This window comes from Crinia signifera, chromosome 4 (genome assembly GCF_055691185.1).
Source record: "Crinia signifera chromosome 4, ASM5569118v1, whole genome shotgun sequence".
NCBI lineage: Eukaryota > Metazoa > Chordata > Amphibia > Anura > Myobatrachidae > Crinia > Crinia signifera.
In genome coordinates this window covers 19,581,330-19,597,117 of record NC_139220.1, presented here as the reverse complement: position 1 = coordinate 19,597,117, position 15,788 = coordinate 19,581,330, and the positions used below count along the sequence as shown (strand labels likewise).

The following is a 15,788-nucleotide window of genomic DNA, read 5'->3' as shown; positions in this document are numbered from 1 at the left end:
TGACAGTTCCCAACGCGTTTCGTCATAATCATGACTTCATCAGGGCGAGACTGAAAAAGTTTTTCTCAAAGTCAATGAGGTTGTTTTTAGGGACTTTTGTTGGAAGAGAATTTCCACAATAATGGGCTCCGGAGCAGTAGCATGCAGCTGGAGTTCACCACATGTGAACCCCCACAGGTATGGATCATTAGGTCAGCAGCATGTTGGTCGAGTCATTAGGTCGACACCATTAGGTCGACATGCATTTAGGTTGACATGAGTCTAGGACGACATGCAGGAAGGTCGACATGAGTCTAGGTCAACATATGTAAGGTCGACAGGGTCATTAGGTCAACATGGGGGATAGGTCGACAGTGAAAAAGTTAACATGGGGTTTTTCTCATTTTTTTTGTCCCGACTGTTGACACAGTCGACATGGACACTGAACGGTAGCACCGCGTCCCCTTGCATACTTCAGGCACACTGTGTTATTCTCCCGCCACCCCTTGTGGATGGTAGGGCATGAAATACCGCCTGCCGGCACGTGTGGGCTCAAAACGTGTGGACCCCAATGTATACTATATCCTGCTTCTCTGTACACCCCAGAATGCTATGCTTGTACTATATGACTTCATTATTGCCAGATATTTGTAATATGAAGATCCCCTTTGGGGGCTGCTCAGAGCCTTGGAAGGCAGAGCTGATCCGTACCGTTTACTCTCCAGCCGGCTGCACTTTTTTTCTATCCAATGCTTTTGATGCAATGGGGCAGATGTATTAAGCCTTAACAAGAGATAAATTCAAGTGTGATAAGGAGAGATAAACGTCCAGCCAATCAGCTCCTTACTGACTTTTTTCAAACACAGCCTGTATCATGGCAGTTGGGATGTGATTGGCTGGACGTTTATCTCTCCTTATCACACTTGCATTTATCTCTTGTTAATGCTTAATACATCTGCCCCATTGGTTGGTGATCATCGCATTGAAAGATTCGATGCTGGATGCCCGGCCATCATTTGATGGTGGGCTTCCGATGTCCCTCCCTACCCAGTTTAAACGTTCCTAGTAATATAACACACTTGTTGACTGACTCCATGCAGTTCCAGCAGAGATCCTACAGATGTCTCTATTGCTATTTTTTAATCACCAAGATGTAGCTACATGTAACAGCCCAAACTTACTAATATACGTAGTGTAACCATATCTGCTGGGGACCCAAAGATCACTATACAGTAAAAAAAAAATCAATCAGCAGCAGTTTCCTGGGTTTTTCTTTCTTTCTTTCTTTCTTCTTTCTTTAAACTTTGCCCTCAGTAAAGATGGCGCCTCGTGTCCGCCGCACACAGCACAATGCATTCCATAGGGGAGCCGCGGCACTGGAGGATCTGGTTTCCTCGCCCGCCTCCAACGCAGGCGCCACGCCCTCCTGCCTTATGATTGGTGGACTTAATTTGACAACGCCCTCTCCTCTCCCAGCCTGTGGAGCTCGGGAGAGGCAGAGACAGTGAGCTTCAGTGCTGCTGCCGGGACTCCGGAGTGTGTGCGCGCCTGGCTGATCCCGGGGATGCTGCTTCCTCCCGCCGCCGTTGTTGACCGTTAGGCGCTAGCTACACGTGTAAGTGAGACCGCTGCCCCCTCCTCCTACGCCGGACACCCTGTGACTTCTCCTTGGTACTTTTTGTATCACTTCCCTTTGTTCTGCTGGCGGCAACTCCGGGCGCGGATTCTATGGGTGCCCAGTGATCTCCCCGGACAGCCCCGATTTATGTACAGCTGCATCTCATGCCGGGAGCTTCTGCACTGGACTAAGGACTAAGCAGGAGTTTTGCAGCTGCTGCAGAACATCATCTGTGTGTGTGTGTGTATATAGATTACACAGCTGAGAAAAATATATATATATAATTTTTTTTTTTTTGCAAACACTGCATCTATTACAGTGCATCGTCTATTGTAACGTTGTTGTACTTTTGTATTGAGAGAACTGCATTAAAAAGACATTGTTGTGGAGTATAGTCTGCAGCACATTTCTGTGGGACTGTGTACTCTGTATGAGTAGTATGGTAGGTCTGTAACTTCTATATGTTTCCTTGCTGCTTGTTATTATGTAGCATGTTCTCTTAACTATTTTCTATTACTTGTGGGTTTTTCTGTATATTCTTGTTTTTTGCCTGATATATGTATGCATGGGTGTATGTATATGCATGTGTGCATGCAGTGGGCTGTTTCTGAGCTTTCCCTTGTTGTTCCTCCCTCTGTAATCTGAGCTTTCTCTTCCCTATTTTCCTGAGTATTTTGGTCTCTGGAGTCTTCCCCCACCCAGTTGTGCAGGGGCAGATGGCATCTGGCTGTGCTCTGGAAATAGAATCGCAGTCTCTGCTAAGTCTGTCTCTCGTTTTGTGGCTTCAGGTTCATCCTAAAAGGCTTAAAGTGAGAGCTTGTTGTGAGTGTTCCTCCTGTAAAACTTATTATGATTTTTTTTTTTTTTTTATCTCTATACTAATTTAAATTTTATCTTTTATAGAATAACTGCCCATACTTTGTATTGCATCACCCTTTATATAACCGTATGGTACTAAACGCGGCGACATCCAATACAATTAGTCGGTATTTACTTAGGTTCTCCTCTGCTAGTTTTGTGTTGGGCTTCACTTCGTAGCTTGCAGATGTGCCTCTAGGCAACATAATCTTGTTGAAATGTTAATGGGGCCAGTAGGTAACGCCACATAGTGTGGCATTCAAACTATTCCCGGTACCACAAGTGGTGGAATGAAATGTCTTTAAACGAATTTCATTTGAAAAAAAAAAAAAAACCGCAACAAATAAAAACAATTTGACTTGTGTATTTTTGAGTTTAGTTGTTATCTAGACTCCTCCCTACCAGATGGGTGTGAGCTTATCTATATGGGACAGTGTACAAAACTCTAAGTACGCCCAGACATGCATGTCTGGGCGTGTGACTTCTATATACTGACCACAGGGAGGAGCTAAGTTTTTGAAAACTAGTATATAACCCCTTTCCTTCTGGATGAGAACGCAGATCGCACCAGACCTCAGTGGAGAGCGAGCAAAGACTTCACCATATTGACACCAACACTCTCATGCGTTGAGAAGGCATCTATAAAAGAGTTCTTTGTTATTGTTACACCTTTTTTTATTTTTTCATGGATAATAAAACTGGGAGGAATTTTTAAGAACTTTACCTGCTATGTAAGGTTAGGTGGCGCTCTTACTGTTTAAGGTAAGTTCTGTTTTGAAGCTCCTTAAATCTGTCACTATAGTTTCTGTTAATGCTAGGTCTTTTTTGCATTTTTCTTTTTTTTGCGTTTTTTTATTTATTTATATATAATTATTATTTTTTTTTAATCCCTAGTACTTTATGCTTACCTTCACTCTTGGTAATCTTGCCAAGATAAGATAAACAGTTTAGTCTGATTCATGATTGTTTGCCCATGACTCAGTTGTTCCTTTTGCACTTAGCCCGGTTAACTTGGTTATGATGCTTTGTGGTTTATACCATGGAAAGATGTTTCGGCAAGCTTTATTAACCCAGTCTTCAGGGTTTAAACAGGAATTGTACATTACTCCGTTCTTATGCATTGTGAAAGTGTGTAGTGATCGGATCACAAGGAGTTAAGGATGTTTGTTTGATCACATCAATACTTGACCGTAAGAATTGATGTATTTGCTTAAGGGGTTATGCTTAGTTGGGTTCATTGTTCTTACTAATGAAAAGTAATCGTGTACAGATGTGTTAGGTTTAGTCTCGTGCCTAGTAAGATTTGTGATTACCAAGGAGAAAGGAATGTATGGCGATAGATTTAATTCCCCAGCTAAAGTTTATGGTTCCAAAGTTTTGTTTGAAACTGTGCTTGCATTAATTAGTTGTCTGTCTTGGCTATCTTCGCTTAATCCCAACAGCTGGTTGTGGAGGAAAGAGCGCTCTGGGGCAATGGTTATATCTGTGGTGTGTATTGAAATGGCTTCTAATGTTGTGTTGCATTTTATACTTGAACCACTGTGCCCCACACTAGCCACTCGCCGATCCACAACCTCTTACGTGCTACTACTCCATCTCCCGAAACAGCAGGCATGGGGCTTTGTTCATAAGCGGCCAATGAGAAGATAGGTAAGGGATCGATGGGTGTGGTTCTTAAGCAGTCAAAGCCTACCGTGTTTGGTTATAAGCAGGGGTGGATTTAGGGTAGTGTGCCCCTAGCACAACAATAAACCCCCCCCCCCCCGCCTAATTGATTATATTTATTGATTTACATATAAGCTCTCATTTGATAATAGTCAATTTAATGGATTAATAAAAAAGCCATTAACTGCCTTTTTTTTATCTATTATGTATACATATTTACTAAGTAGGACAGTTTAACTTTACTGGGGCAGTATCTGCGTGTCCTATCCATTTACATTCTATTCAGGATAGAATCTGGTGCAGTGGATATTTTGCAGTTACTGGTACATTTCAGGCTGACGCACCGTCACAAGCCTCTAAGTGCCGCCCCCAAACATGTACCACCAGTACGGTCCCAACTAGCCGTGGAAGGAATTGACTATAGCATCTATCGGGTGGAGCATGTTGGGATAAAACGGTAATCCTTTTTGTCCTCTATAATTTTTTAACAAACCATTTCACATCTAACCAATTAAACTTAATGCGTTTTTTTTTTTTTCTTTCGTTTTCTTGGAAACACTCCTATATTGTATGTACACCCAGGCCAACTGGAACATCTAAAAATTGCCGCCTCATATGACTTTTTTTTTTATTTATTCCAACCATTGCCAAAGAAGCTATGCTTTTGGGTTTCACTATTGTATCTTTTCTAGTTTACTCAGAAACCATAATGTGTTTTTAACCACAACTTTAACATCTGTCACGTACACACTTCCTCTCGCCCGCGCCCCCCCTCCCCCTTCGGACATCCTTCCTCCTGTGTAGCTTTAGTTATCATTGCACAATAACTGAACTTTACTGCCTTAGAATAGATCATATATCTTTGGTGGGTTTTTTTTTTTACTGGGAAACCATTGCATTGTGCACTTGTCTTGGTCTAATGTTGAGTAATGGTGAGTGTCTTTGGTTCTTTCAACCGCTACCTATATCTATGATCGTCCATTTTTTTTTTTTTTTTTTTTTTTTTTTTTTTTGGTCTCTTGTATGCAATCGAAACTGGGTTCAGGCCATAGGTAGGATTTTGAAAGAGTGGGCCAAGGTGTTAAATGTTAGTAGGCTGGCAAACAATTATGTACAACAAAAGGGTACGCACAAAGTATATATTGACTATGGTGCTTTTAGATCTTGGTAGGAATTGCTACACGCTGGGCTGTCCTTCAAGGTTGATCATTCCTTTTGACCTCCTCCTGAAATCTAGAGTTCTCTTATTCACCCATGGCAGAGCCTTGAGGAAAGGACTTTGGCTCATGTAAAACCATGGAAAGTTGTGAGTTAGTGTTTTGGCTCCTTTCTTGGCAATACTTCTGTGTTTTCCTTCAGTGCACCTAGAAGTGTTCTTTTTCAAAGTGTGAATGGAAGACTTACCAATTCGGTCTTAAGACCGCAACCTCTGAAAACCAGTCTACAGAAGTTCTCTCAGATTCTTTGACTTCTTGAGTTTGTCACTGGGTTCATCTAGGCCCGGGGAAGCCAACTCCAGTCGTCGAGAGCTACCAACAATTCATGTTTTCCAGAACTCCTCAAAGAATCTAAAGTGAAATAATTAGCTTCACCTGTGGATCTTTTAAAATGTCAGTAAGTAATGAGTACACCTGTGCAGCAGCTAGGTTGTCTGGAAACATGAACCGTTGGTAGCTCTCGAGGATTGGAGTTGGCTACCACTGATCTAGGCCATTCTTCTTCTTGATTTAGAAATGTGCATTCCTTAGTGTGATTTACGACTGGACAGCTGGTTGTGGTGTATGACCAACTGGCCAAAGTTACTGTTGATTTTGCCCTTCGAGGCCACATCTACTCCATAGAAAAGCCGGTAACTTCAACTGACTATAATAGATTCATCTTTCTCCTTAATTCTACTTTCTTTGGAATGCCCCCCAGGCTAGATCAAGCAGTCCATGTATGCAGATTTGGAATTTCTACACAAGAAACAGAAGTAGTTAACAAGCCTAAAATCCTGCTTTATGTCACATGGACTAAAGCAATTTAAATTCTTCATGGCACAATTCAGCCTGAGGCTGTTGGGTCACGATGTATGTTTGACCTCTGTGTGAATGAGCCTTTGATCTAGAATACAATTGCTACTTGTAATTTTAAAATTATTTATATATATATCTATATATCTATATCTCTATATATCCTTAAGAATGCACGAAAGTACTTAAACTATAATGGAACATTGTTGCAAATGCTGAGCACTAGAAAAACACAAGTAGTGACATACCATCACATTGTGTGTGTGTGTGTATATATGTATATATTTATATATTTCAGTAATTCATCCAAATTATCTCCATTGATATCTCCTGCCCCCACTAGGGGGCATCATAACACCACTATAACTCCCTGAGCACAGCTTTCTGTGTTTTTAGAAGTGGCAATGCAATGTCTCCATACACCACATCATGGTCTGTTACTACAACTTAACTTAAAATATCTACTACGTGTTAGTACAAGGAAAAACAATTCAGTTTTCACATGACCCTGAAGAATGTTATTGACTTACTTGTAGGTGAATTCCAGAAGAGGTCAGCACTTCACAATTCTGGGAAAGTCATTTCCCTGCAGTGCCTCGGAAAATACCAGCTGTAATATATGTACTGCTGACAGATTGACCTGTGCTTGCAACATACTGGTCACTTTCTGACCTCTACCGATACAATCCAGCCGGTGCCTGTCTAATGCTGTATTTTGTACATTGTTTTTGAGGCCTGTAAAGCCTCTGTGTTCACTGGCTCGACTCCTTGCAGAAGAGAAGCGATAATCCTGTCTTTTCGAGCTTAATTAAAAACTTTACCTTCTAAGGATAGTGGTTCAGATGTGATTAAGAACTTGAAGTAAGGTAATGGCTTAGGCCAGGGGTGGTCAAACCGGTCCTCGAGATCTACCAACTGTCCACGTTTTCTAAATTACCCAGCTGGTGCACAGCTGTAGTCATTACTAACTGCCATATTTCCCAGACCACCTAGCTGGTGCACAGCTGCAGTCATTAACCATCACCATTTCAAACCTGCTTCATTCCTACTATAGATCCACAGGTGGCCTGAACAACATGGACTGTTATGGCAACCTCTCAGGCAATCTATGTACCGTCACGTCTGGACCCAGCTTACTTGGGCTAAGCTTGTCACAGCTGATGCCAATATTGGGTGTTCGTTTTGGTTAAAGTTTGAGAGATCTGGCACGACTCCTGCTCTAACCTAATAGCAGGGATGAATTGGACCTCCGGGGTATTTGGGTAACACCTGGTTGGCCCAGATCCTCTAGGAATCATGTTCCAGATTGCAATTGAATTATAAATGTTAATTATACTGCACAGGAATACAGTATATTTTCTAGTACATTAGCACTAGCCATATTTATTAAAGGGGCCAGCTCATGCATGTTCTACTGGTTGGGCAAACCAAATTGTCAGGTGACCACACCCTCTGGACACCCCTATACATAGGCCCCTACTACTGCATTGGGCCCTTATACCCAGGTCTATTAAGTCTCTTCTATACTAATATTTTTGGTAAGTAATTATACTGTAAGGGAAACAAATTATGCAACACTCCCATAATGTTCCTTCCTTCCATAGAGGTGGTACAGGAAAATGAGCGGTGATTCCTTGCCGTAACAAGTGGTCCAGCAATTGCATTGCCGCATTGTGGAAAACAAAATCTTCTGTTTTGAGTCTGCATCTTTGAGAGAAGTCCTAGAAATGATTACTTTAGAATATACCATGTGCATATTCCATTAACCATGAGGCTGTCCACTTAAAATGTTGTCTTTGTTTTCTTTCTCGCCCTCTTTATGTGCAGAAGCCAATGAACCAGAGGTCAGAATGGCTTGGAACAAAAATGGCATGAGCAGGTTGACTTCCAATCAGTATTTACCAGTGTCTACCTCATCCACAGTCTCCACCATGCAGAACACCATTGCTCAAGCTGGACAACACACCCCCAAAGATCGATATATCAAAAGGCTGCTAAATGCTAAATCCCCCGAAGAGCTGGCACAAATTCAGAAGTCGGCCATCAAAACTTATTCGAGAGCTAACCATATGAAACAAGGTAATCCAGGTTCTACTGGGCAGTACAATTCCTATCCGCAACATCATGAAGCCATCCCTACCTCAAGCAACCACAATGGCCTTAATGTTCAGACCCCGACAACATCGAACTATTTAATGATCAGTTATGTAAACTCTGTACCACAGACCCCCCAGCAACAGCAGCAGCCGCCACAGTTGGCGCCGGCAATGCAACAGTACAATGCAAACGGATACAATGTTAGAGAGAGACTACAGCCAATGCAAAACAGTCAAGGGAGTGTTGGTTATGTTTATCCGCACCAAACTGTTACACTGCCAGCGACTTCATTTACTAACGCTAGGCCACCTGCAAACACTGCACAGACGCTCTACCAACAAGTGCCTAAAACTAATTCTCCACCTTCGTATTCTGTGCAAAATGGAAATTCAGGACATTATGTCAATAGTCGCATAGCGCCTTCCGAAACGAATGTGCCAGTTAACACTCAGGATTACCGAAATAGCCAGGCAGGGGGCAATTTCTCCACGAAACCTTATGGAAATATTCTTTTACAGCACCTACAGGCTACGCCACAGTGGAATGGTAATGGCGTGAACTATGTCCAAAGACCATCAATGCAACAAGTTCAAAATAACGTTACGAATTCCTCACCGGTTGCGGCTACAACAAACAATGCTCCTGCTGTGCAAATGCCGTCTACGTACACACAGCGAGTAACCAATCAAAACACTTTAAATGGTCCCACGAACCAGCAATTTGTGAACCAAAATCAAAGTTATGTTGTGCAAAATGTGCAGCAGCCAATTCAGACCTTCCAAGGTCTGCAAGATCAGAGCTCAGCAGCTCCACCGCCTCAAACCCAAAGTGGCAACGGGTCGCAAGAACCAAATATAAGGCGGCAAGAGCTGATCAGGATGTTACAGATCTACCGAAGTGTCAAACAGCAGTATGTATTGCTCAATCAGGAGAATTTCCTTTTAAGGCAAAAACTTCAAGCTGCTAACTCATCACAGGAAACTGCCAGCCCTGTTTTGCCCCCTTTAATTTGTACCCTTCCGAATGCACCTGCAAACGACGCTGTGGCAGGAAAACAAAACATAACGGCACCTCTGCAAAACCCATCTCCATTAACTAATGCTAATGGTTTTCCAGCCCAAAATGCACACACAACTGCCATGAATATGAATGTTGTTGCCCAGAATAACGTACAAGCCAGCCAAACATTGACCAGAAATGGTGGTTCTCCCAACCAAGTATGTTCGCCCAATGATAGACATGTACTTGATAAGAACAATTATTTGGTGTTCGATGGTGGTCAGATGAATAGTCAAAGTTGTGGTAGTTCTGCTAATCGGGAAGGAAGCCCTGGTTCAGGTCATCAAAATGTGACTGCAAAAGACTCCATGGTACATGAAAACAACCAGAGTCTGTCTATCGGGAGCTCTTGCAAAGTAAATGAATCGCAAAATGAGCATGTAAAGACTCTGCACAGTCAAGATCAAACTAATCCGGTTCCTTCAGAACGTCTTAATACTGTTTCCTGCCCAACACAAACTAGTTATGCAATTGCCTCCTTTTATGAAGCCTTGATGAATGCGAAGAGTCATTCCCGAGAGGCAATAGAAGCCGCTTTACCTCTCTGGAAATCTGTTCCACAGCTCTCTCCTCTAAACACAGATGGAGCTACAGGACCTGGAGGCCAACAACCCTTTGTGGGATTTACAGTTGATGACTTCAACCTCCTTGAACAAACATTGGCCTCTAAGAATGAGACCACCTCAGTAGTGTCTCAACAACACAAGCTGGAGTTGTCTGCTACTCATGCATCAAAAGCTCAAGTTGCTGTAGTCTCTCCATTGGTTCAGTCCAAGGAATTGGTCCATAAGGAGTCTAAGCTTTGTAAACTTGCATTAAAAGTGGAAGAATTTGAAAATCATAGCGATGACAATACCTCCATTAATTTGAAAGAAAATGAATGTATTAAAGAACTGATGCAAGCTCTGCAACCTGTCGAAATTCCTCCTCTGAATATTGAAAGCCTAAGTTCTGAAGAAAGACCTCCATCACCAACTATCAGTCCAGCCAAGTCACTACCCTCTAGCGCTGAGGTTCCTTTTCAAAAGGAAGTTGAACAGAATTCAACCGAAGATATAGAATTGGCTGATAATGACTTCCAAATCTCTGGAGTATGTACACTAGTAGAAGGGAATTCTTTTTATGACTCTTCTGTTGCATTGATATTTGATTCAGTAAAAACTGAAGACGATGCAACTTTTCCAGACACTCACACCGGAGAGGAACATGCTCCTCAACAGTTGGAAAATGCAACAAATTTGGCTTGTGATTCTGAAGCCACAGATGTTGCCATTAAAGCAGAGCCTTCAGAAAACGAGGAAGCAGGGTTTGGCCTGATGAGCGATGAGAATCTGCAGGGGACAGAGTTTTCATGCTTTGAAATGCAAAATGACCCCTGCGAATTGCCTGCTTCTGATGCATTCTGTGATCTAGAAGATGGCCTTGGATCTGATCAATTGTCTGAACTTCTGACTGCTTTTCCCTTTGGAATTAAAAATTACATGTGTGAAAATAAACCTGAGGAAAAGGAGTCTGTAGGGAAATTGGCTGATAAGCCTTTAATTCGCCAAGTATCTGTGCCTGTTGAAGAGCCTCAGTCTGATGTTGATGACAATGGGCAAAACCACGACATTTCGCCTACAGGGTTCAATGTGTCATCACTGGCTGAAACAGTGGCGCTCGAAAGCTTACATGAGCCTACAGAGGACCCACTGCCTATAGTTGAGCGGGTTCCTACACCAGCCAAGGATGATCAGACTCTTTTAGAGGAGCTATCGCTACCATCTACGGAGGATGATTGTTTTGACCTTTGTGACAGCCCTGTGAACAATATTCAGATTACTTTATTAGAGCAGGATGATATACCTAAGCTGTTCCCAGATGAATCTAAGCAACTGCTCACTCCAAAATATAAACAAATCAAGACTGAGAGTTGTCTGGAACCAACTTTTACTGAGGAATCCAAAGCGCCCGTTTTGACTGAGCTAAATCCTTTGAAAAAAGAGAACACCTTTGCCACTGAGACACCTGCTCTGCCAAATTTTTGCTGTATCTTCAGTTGGTTAAATCATTCTAAAAAGAATGCACCAAAATGTAATTGCAAGATGGCTGAACTCTCTAAGGTCAATCAGCCATCCATTGCTTCTGGACAAGTTTCTGAAGATTTTAATGCCGGAGTAAATGAATCTTCAGGAAATCTTACTGAAACCTCCATACAAAACTCTGGCAAAGCTGAAGTCCATGTAAGAAAAAGTGGAGTCCTGCCACGCAGCGACAAACTCCTCAAACTCTCCCCAGTAGCTTCAAGGTCAAAGCCTAAGAATAGATCTCAGTATCACCGTAGCAGTTCCCAGGATGAGACTAAATTGCCACCTGCTTACACTTTAAACCAAGCAACCGAAGGAGGCTTGAAGAAAAATAAAGATCTGACCCATGAGAAGAGTTTTCGGTCCAGTGCAGAGCTTGATAAGCATAAATTTCATTTTCAAAACAAAACTCCAAAATCTAAGGAGTCTTCAAAGTCTGAAAAGCTCATTGTAAAAACTGATTTTCTAAAAAACAAGCACTTAAGGAAAGAGCGGAGAAAACAAAAAGCAAAAAAGGCAAAAGATGCACAGGCTGTTTATGACACCAGAGATGACATCCATAAAATGATCGCCAAAAAGAAAAAAAGCCTTAGGGAGGAAATGGAACGTGACTTCAAATCCAAAAAGTCTTCCTATACCATTCAACCTACAGATCGGAGTATGAACAAGTCAATGCCATCTCTCAGCTTGGCTCGATCTTCTCCCACTCACACAGGGCATAAGCATTCTGAAAGAAAAAATCGTCCAGAAAGTAATTTCGATAATACAAGGAAACTTCAATATGTGGAAAGAGAAAGGGAACCCTGCAATAAAAGGTCTGAAACCAAATTGAGACCAGATGAGACCGTTGAAAGCAGGCGTACATTTGAAGAAAAACTTTTGCTGCGAATGAGTGGAGGTTCCTTTCCTAATCATAAGAGACCATTGTTTCCTGCAAAAACCAATGTGTGTTCGAAGACCAGAAACTCGGACTCTGACCAATTCAGAGGATCCAACCGATCATCAAAAGATAGGCCACGAAGCAGTGGTCCACATGAAACCGTAAACCACTCTAAGGAGCATATACGCTCTTCAGACAAAGAAAAAATCTATTTGTCTCCTTGTACTGGGTCCAGAGGTCCAACTAATGAAGGTTTAAGTTTAACTAAACTGCAGATTAGACGCTCTCCCGAAAAACGTGGCCATTTTGAAAGAAGGAAGTCTCTTGAAAGTTTGCAGCATCGAAAGTCTTCAAAGTCTGATGCAAAGAAAATTGACTCTCCAAAGATGCTTGAGTTCAAATTATGTCCAGAGTTTGTCAGCAGGAGTCCGTCTACACAAGAGAATCCAGAGGAGCCAAAAACTGCTGAATCAAGAAGTGTAGTGGAAGGTACTTTAGTTTTTATTTATATATATCTCTAAGCTAAATGCAATGTTTCCTAATGAACCAATATGTTTGAATGTAAGCTCTCACGAGCAGGGCCCTCTCTCCTCATGTGCCTTTCTTAGAATATATAAACCTCTGCCACCCTGATGATTGCTTCAGTGTCCTGTCCCCTGATGCAACTATCCATATTAACCATGTGCTTGTCCTAAACTGTCTTGTACTGTAATTTGTTATGTGTTTTTGATTATAACTATGCTCTGTAAAGCGCTGCGGAATCTGTGTGCGCTATATAAGAAACTGTTAATAAATAAATAAATAAAATATAGCCACCTTGGCCATTGTTTAAAGATTGCCACTAATCTCCTATAATTGTATAGTGTGATGCACACTCTATAGTCAGAAGCGGTTAATTTGGCACGACCATGTGAAAATTTGGGGAGGAGGGGTTAATACGGGGTCTCCAAACAAATTTCCATATTGACTTTTTTTTTTTTTTTTTTTTTTTTTTTTCTGGAGGTATTAAAAGCAAGAAAGAGGCATGGTGCAGTGGAATTCCATTTAAGAAGCGGAAGCTGGAAAGCTTTGAAGGTAAAGTTAATATAATTATTGACCTTTTCAGTAGGGTGGCTAATCGCGGGATCCTGGGTTTTGGTCCTATAATTGCTGGGATATTGGGATTAGACTGCGCATCCGCAATCTAATGCCAGGCAGCATCTGAACACCCACTCAGATGCTGCTCCAGTCTCTGGCTGTGCAGAGCGTGATGTGGCCACCCCAACACCTGCACCACCCAGCACGTGAGTAAATGTGCTGGGCATTCGGTTTGGGGGAGTCTTTTTTTTTTTTTTTTTTTTTTAATTTTTAATGAGGGAGGCCAATCCTGGGATTTAATAAAATAAATACCCTGGGATTGGTAGCGTTACTCTTTAACAGTAAGGTGCATGGGTAACATTTCTATATCCTCTACACACCGATTGTGTTATTTTTTTTTTTTGCAATAACTCACACCATGACCAATAGAGGAGAAGAAACATGCATTGCACAAGGGAAGTTACAAAACAGATTAAACAAGGATAGGCGTTGTCAAGTCTGATCAAGGTGTTTAAATGAATTCTAACACTGAACCAGGTGTGTCCCACTAAGTTAAGGGCTGATCTTTAAATAAATCCTCATCTGGGTGTGGGATCTCTGATTTAGGATGCTTGGGGTTAAAAGACTGAGTGGCATCCCCCGGGATAGGTATAAGAATAGCCTTACAAAGAATTCAAGGAACAAATAGGGTTTAAGTTAAAAAAAAAAAATTTTTTTTTTTACTTAAACCCTATTTGTTCCTTTAATTCTTTGTAAGGCTATTCTTATACCTATCCCGTGCATGTTTAAAAAAAGCTCTTGATTATTAACGGCTTACAATGTTTTTCAATAATTGTTGCATGCAAATTTCCCTAAAGCTTTCTAACCAGGTTGTGTCACTAGGGTGCATTTACAGTGTACCAAGCGATCAGCAGGGTTAAAACGCAAAGTTAAATTTGATGTTTTATGCCAACTCTTCCGAAAGTATTAAGGGGAGGGGGAGGAATGATGATGCTCACAACATAAACTTTTAATATCCTTCTACTGTCTAGTCTCCTAAACTGCTCTTTATTCCGTGTATGCAGGTTACAATGCTCCGTCTGTATCGCCAGTTTCAACTCTAACCTATAAACCAATTGAGAGAGGGACAACGCGACCAGTCCAAGATTCCCGGACGACGTTCAATGTTTTTAAACAGATGTATCAGGAACAGAGGAGCAAAAGCCTTAATGGCCTGTGATTTACTAATCTGCTGCTTTTCTCCAGACAAGAAGAGTAACTCTTCCTCCGACAAAATGGCTGATATGGGATTGGTTCTAGTGGCAGGAGCTCAGTCTGCGTAATTCATGGACTACATCAAAATGGCAACTTGAATCCAGTATTAACTTTTGAAGGAATGTATGTTCTTTATTACGTCGGTGGAATTCTTTTGCTTGTGGCTTCCCAATTCCAAGCCCCTTTTTCTAAAACCGCATTATGGTTCGGTGTTTATAATTGTGACCTGCTGCTATGGAAATCTGTTGACTGGTCAACGTTCAAAGCTTTAAGAGTGGAGTCACCAAGCCGCCGCCCTGCCCACTGTATATAGCGCTTTTTTTGTTTGTTTTGTTTTTTCCCCTCCCCCTCTCATACGCACCAGACAGTTAGCTGGGATGCGCTTTTTTGACTTGTTTTATATATTGAATTTGTACTACTTGCACTGTGATCTTGTTGTACATTTCTTGATATATGTTCCAAAACAGGTTGTTTGGAGAGTTGTATATTTTTGTTTTTCTATTCATGATTAAATATTATTTTTTAAAACTTGTATTCATTCATTGAAATCAATTTGTTTACTGTAGCGTCTGTCAGTTCTAATTATCCTGTATTCATTAAGAAAGCCTTGTTTTTCATAATGCCTGCATCTGCCATAATACTCTGTGTTTTGGGACACCATAGGCCAGTGTCTACCTGGGTAACAAACACCATAGGCCAGTGTCTACCTGGGTAAAGCATCCATTCTCGGCCTAGTTGTACAACTGTCCGGCCAGCTTGTTCGGATCGTGGGTGTTAATCAGCAGGGACCACTAATTGGAGAATTTGCACGTCGAGCAGTAAGCGCATGCAAAACGTCCACATTGCTAGAGCAGAAACTGTAACTGAAAATGCTAACTGTTTAGGATTCTCAAAGCCGTTGCACTAGCAGGAACTTGCTGCTTTTTGGATGTGTCCTACTCTGGCATGTACAGGCAGCTGTAAAGTCCACTAACCACTTCAGGCCATCTCCATCACAGATTAGTGGCAACATCAGACGTACATACATTTGCAAAGACTTTTTGACATTCCAGGGTTTCCGACTGGATCTGCCAGTGTATAATCTGCAATGCATCCGCAAATTTGCACAGGGGCATTTTTGTCTAGGCGGTGGCTATCTACTGTCCTCTGCAACTTCTCAGACTAACAATTCATGCTGAATTAGGCCCAGTGTGGTGGCGCGGAGGATGGATCGTACTTTCCAC

The 15,788-nt window shown here is 41.8% G+C and overlaps 1 protein-coding gene across 3 annotated transcripts; it reads left to right on the top strand.

Moving 5' to 3' along the window:
• The first annotated feature begins 1,435 nt into the window (after positions 1 to 1,435).
• RESF1 (retroelement silencing factor 1) lies at positions 1,436 to 15,097 on the top strand. 3 transcript variants are annotated; one of them, XM_083181331.1, is made up of 4 exons: positions 1,436 to 1,594; positions 7,960 to 12,723; positions 13,237 to 13,308; positions 14,376 to 15,097. In XM_083181331.1, exons 2-4 carry the CDS (start codon positions 7,983 to 7,985, stop codon positions 14,528 to 14,530), a joined length of 4,968 nt encoding a protein of 1,655 aa, XP_083037457.1. In that variant the 5' UTR covers positions 1,436 to 1,594; positions 7,960 to 7,982; the 3' UTR covers positions 14,531 to 15,097. The 3 variants fall into 3 exon arrangements, with proteins under 3 accessions (XP_083037457.1, XP_083037459.1, XP_083037458.1); XM_083181332.1 differs by lacking the exon at positions 1,436 to 1,594 and adding an exon at positions 3,006 to 3,217; XM_083181333.1 differs by lacking the exons at positions 13,237 to 13,308; positions 14,376 to 15,097 and adding an exon at positions 13,043 to 13,207 and having other exon boundaries at positions 7,960 to 12,795.
• Positions 15,098 to 15,788: the final 691 nt, after the last annotated feature.

Coding starts and splice junctions, on each gene's coding strand:
- RESF1 (XM_083181331.1), top strand. CDS start 7,983: ATGGCTTGGAACAAAAATGGCATGAGCAGGTTGACTTCCAATCAGTAT. Junction 12,724..13,236: donor ATCAAGAAGTGTAGTGGAAG/GTACTTTAGTTT, acceptor TTTTTTCTGGAG/GTATTAAAAGCAAGAAAGAG. Junction 13,309..14,375: donor GAAGCTGGAAAGCTTTGAAG/GTAAAGTTAATA, acceptor CCGTGTATGCAG/GTTACAATGCTCCGTCTGTA.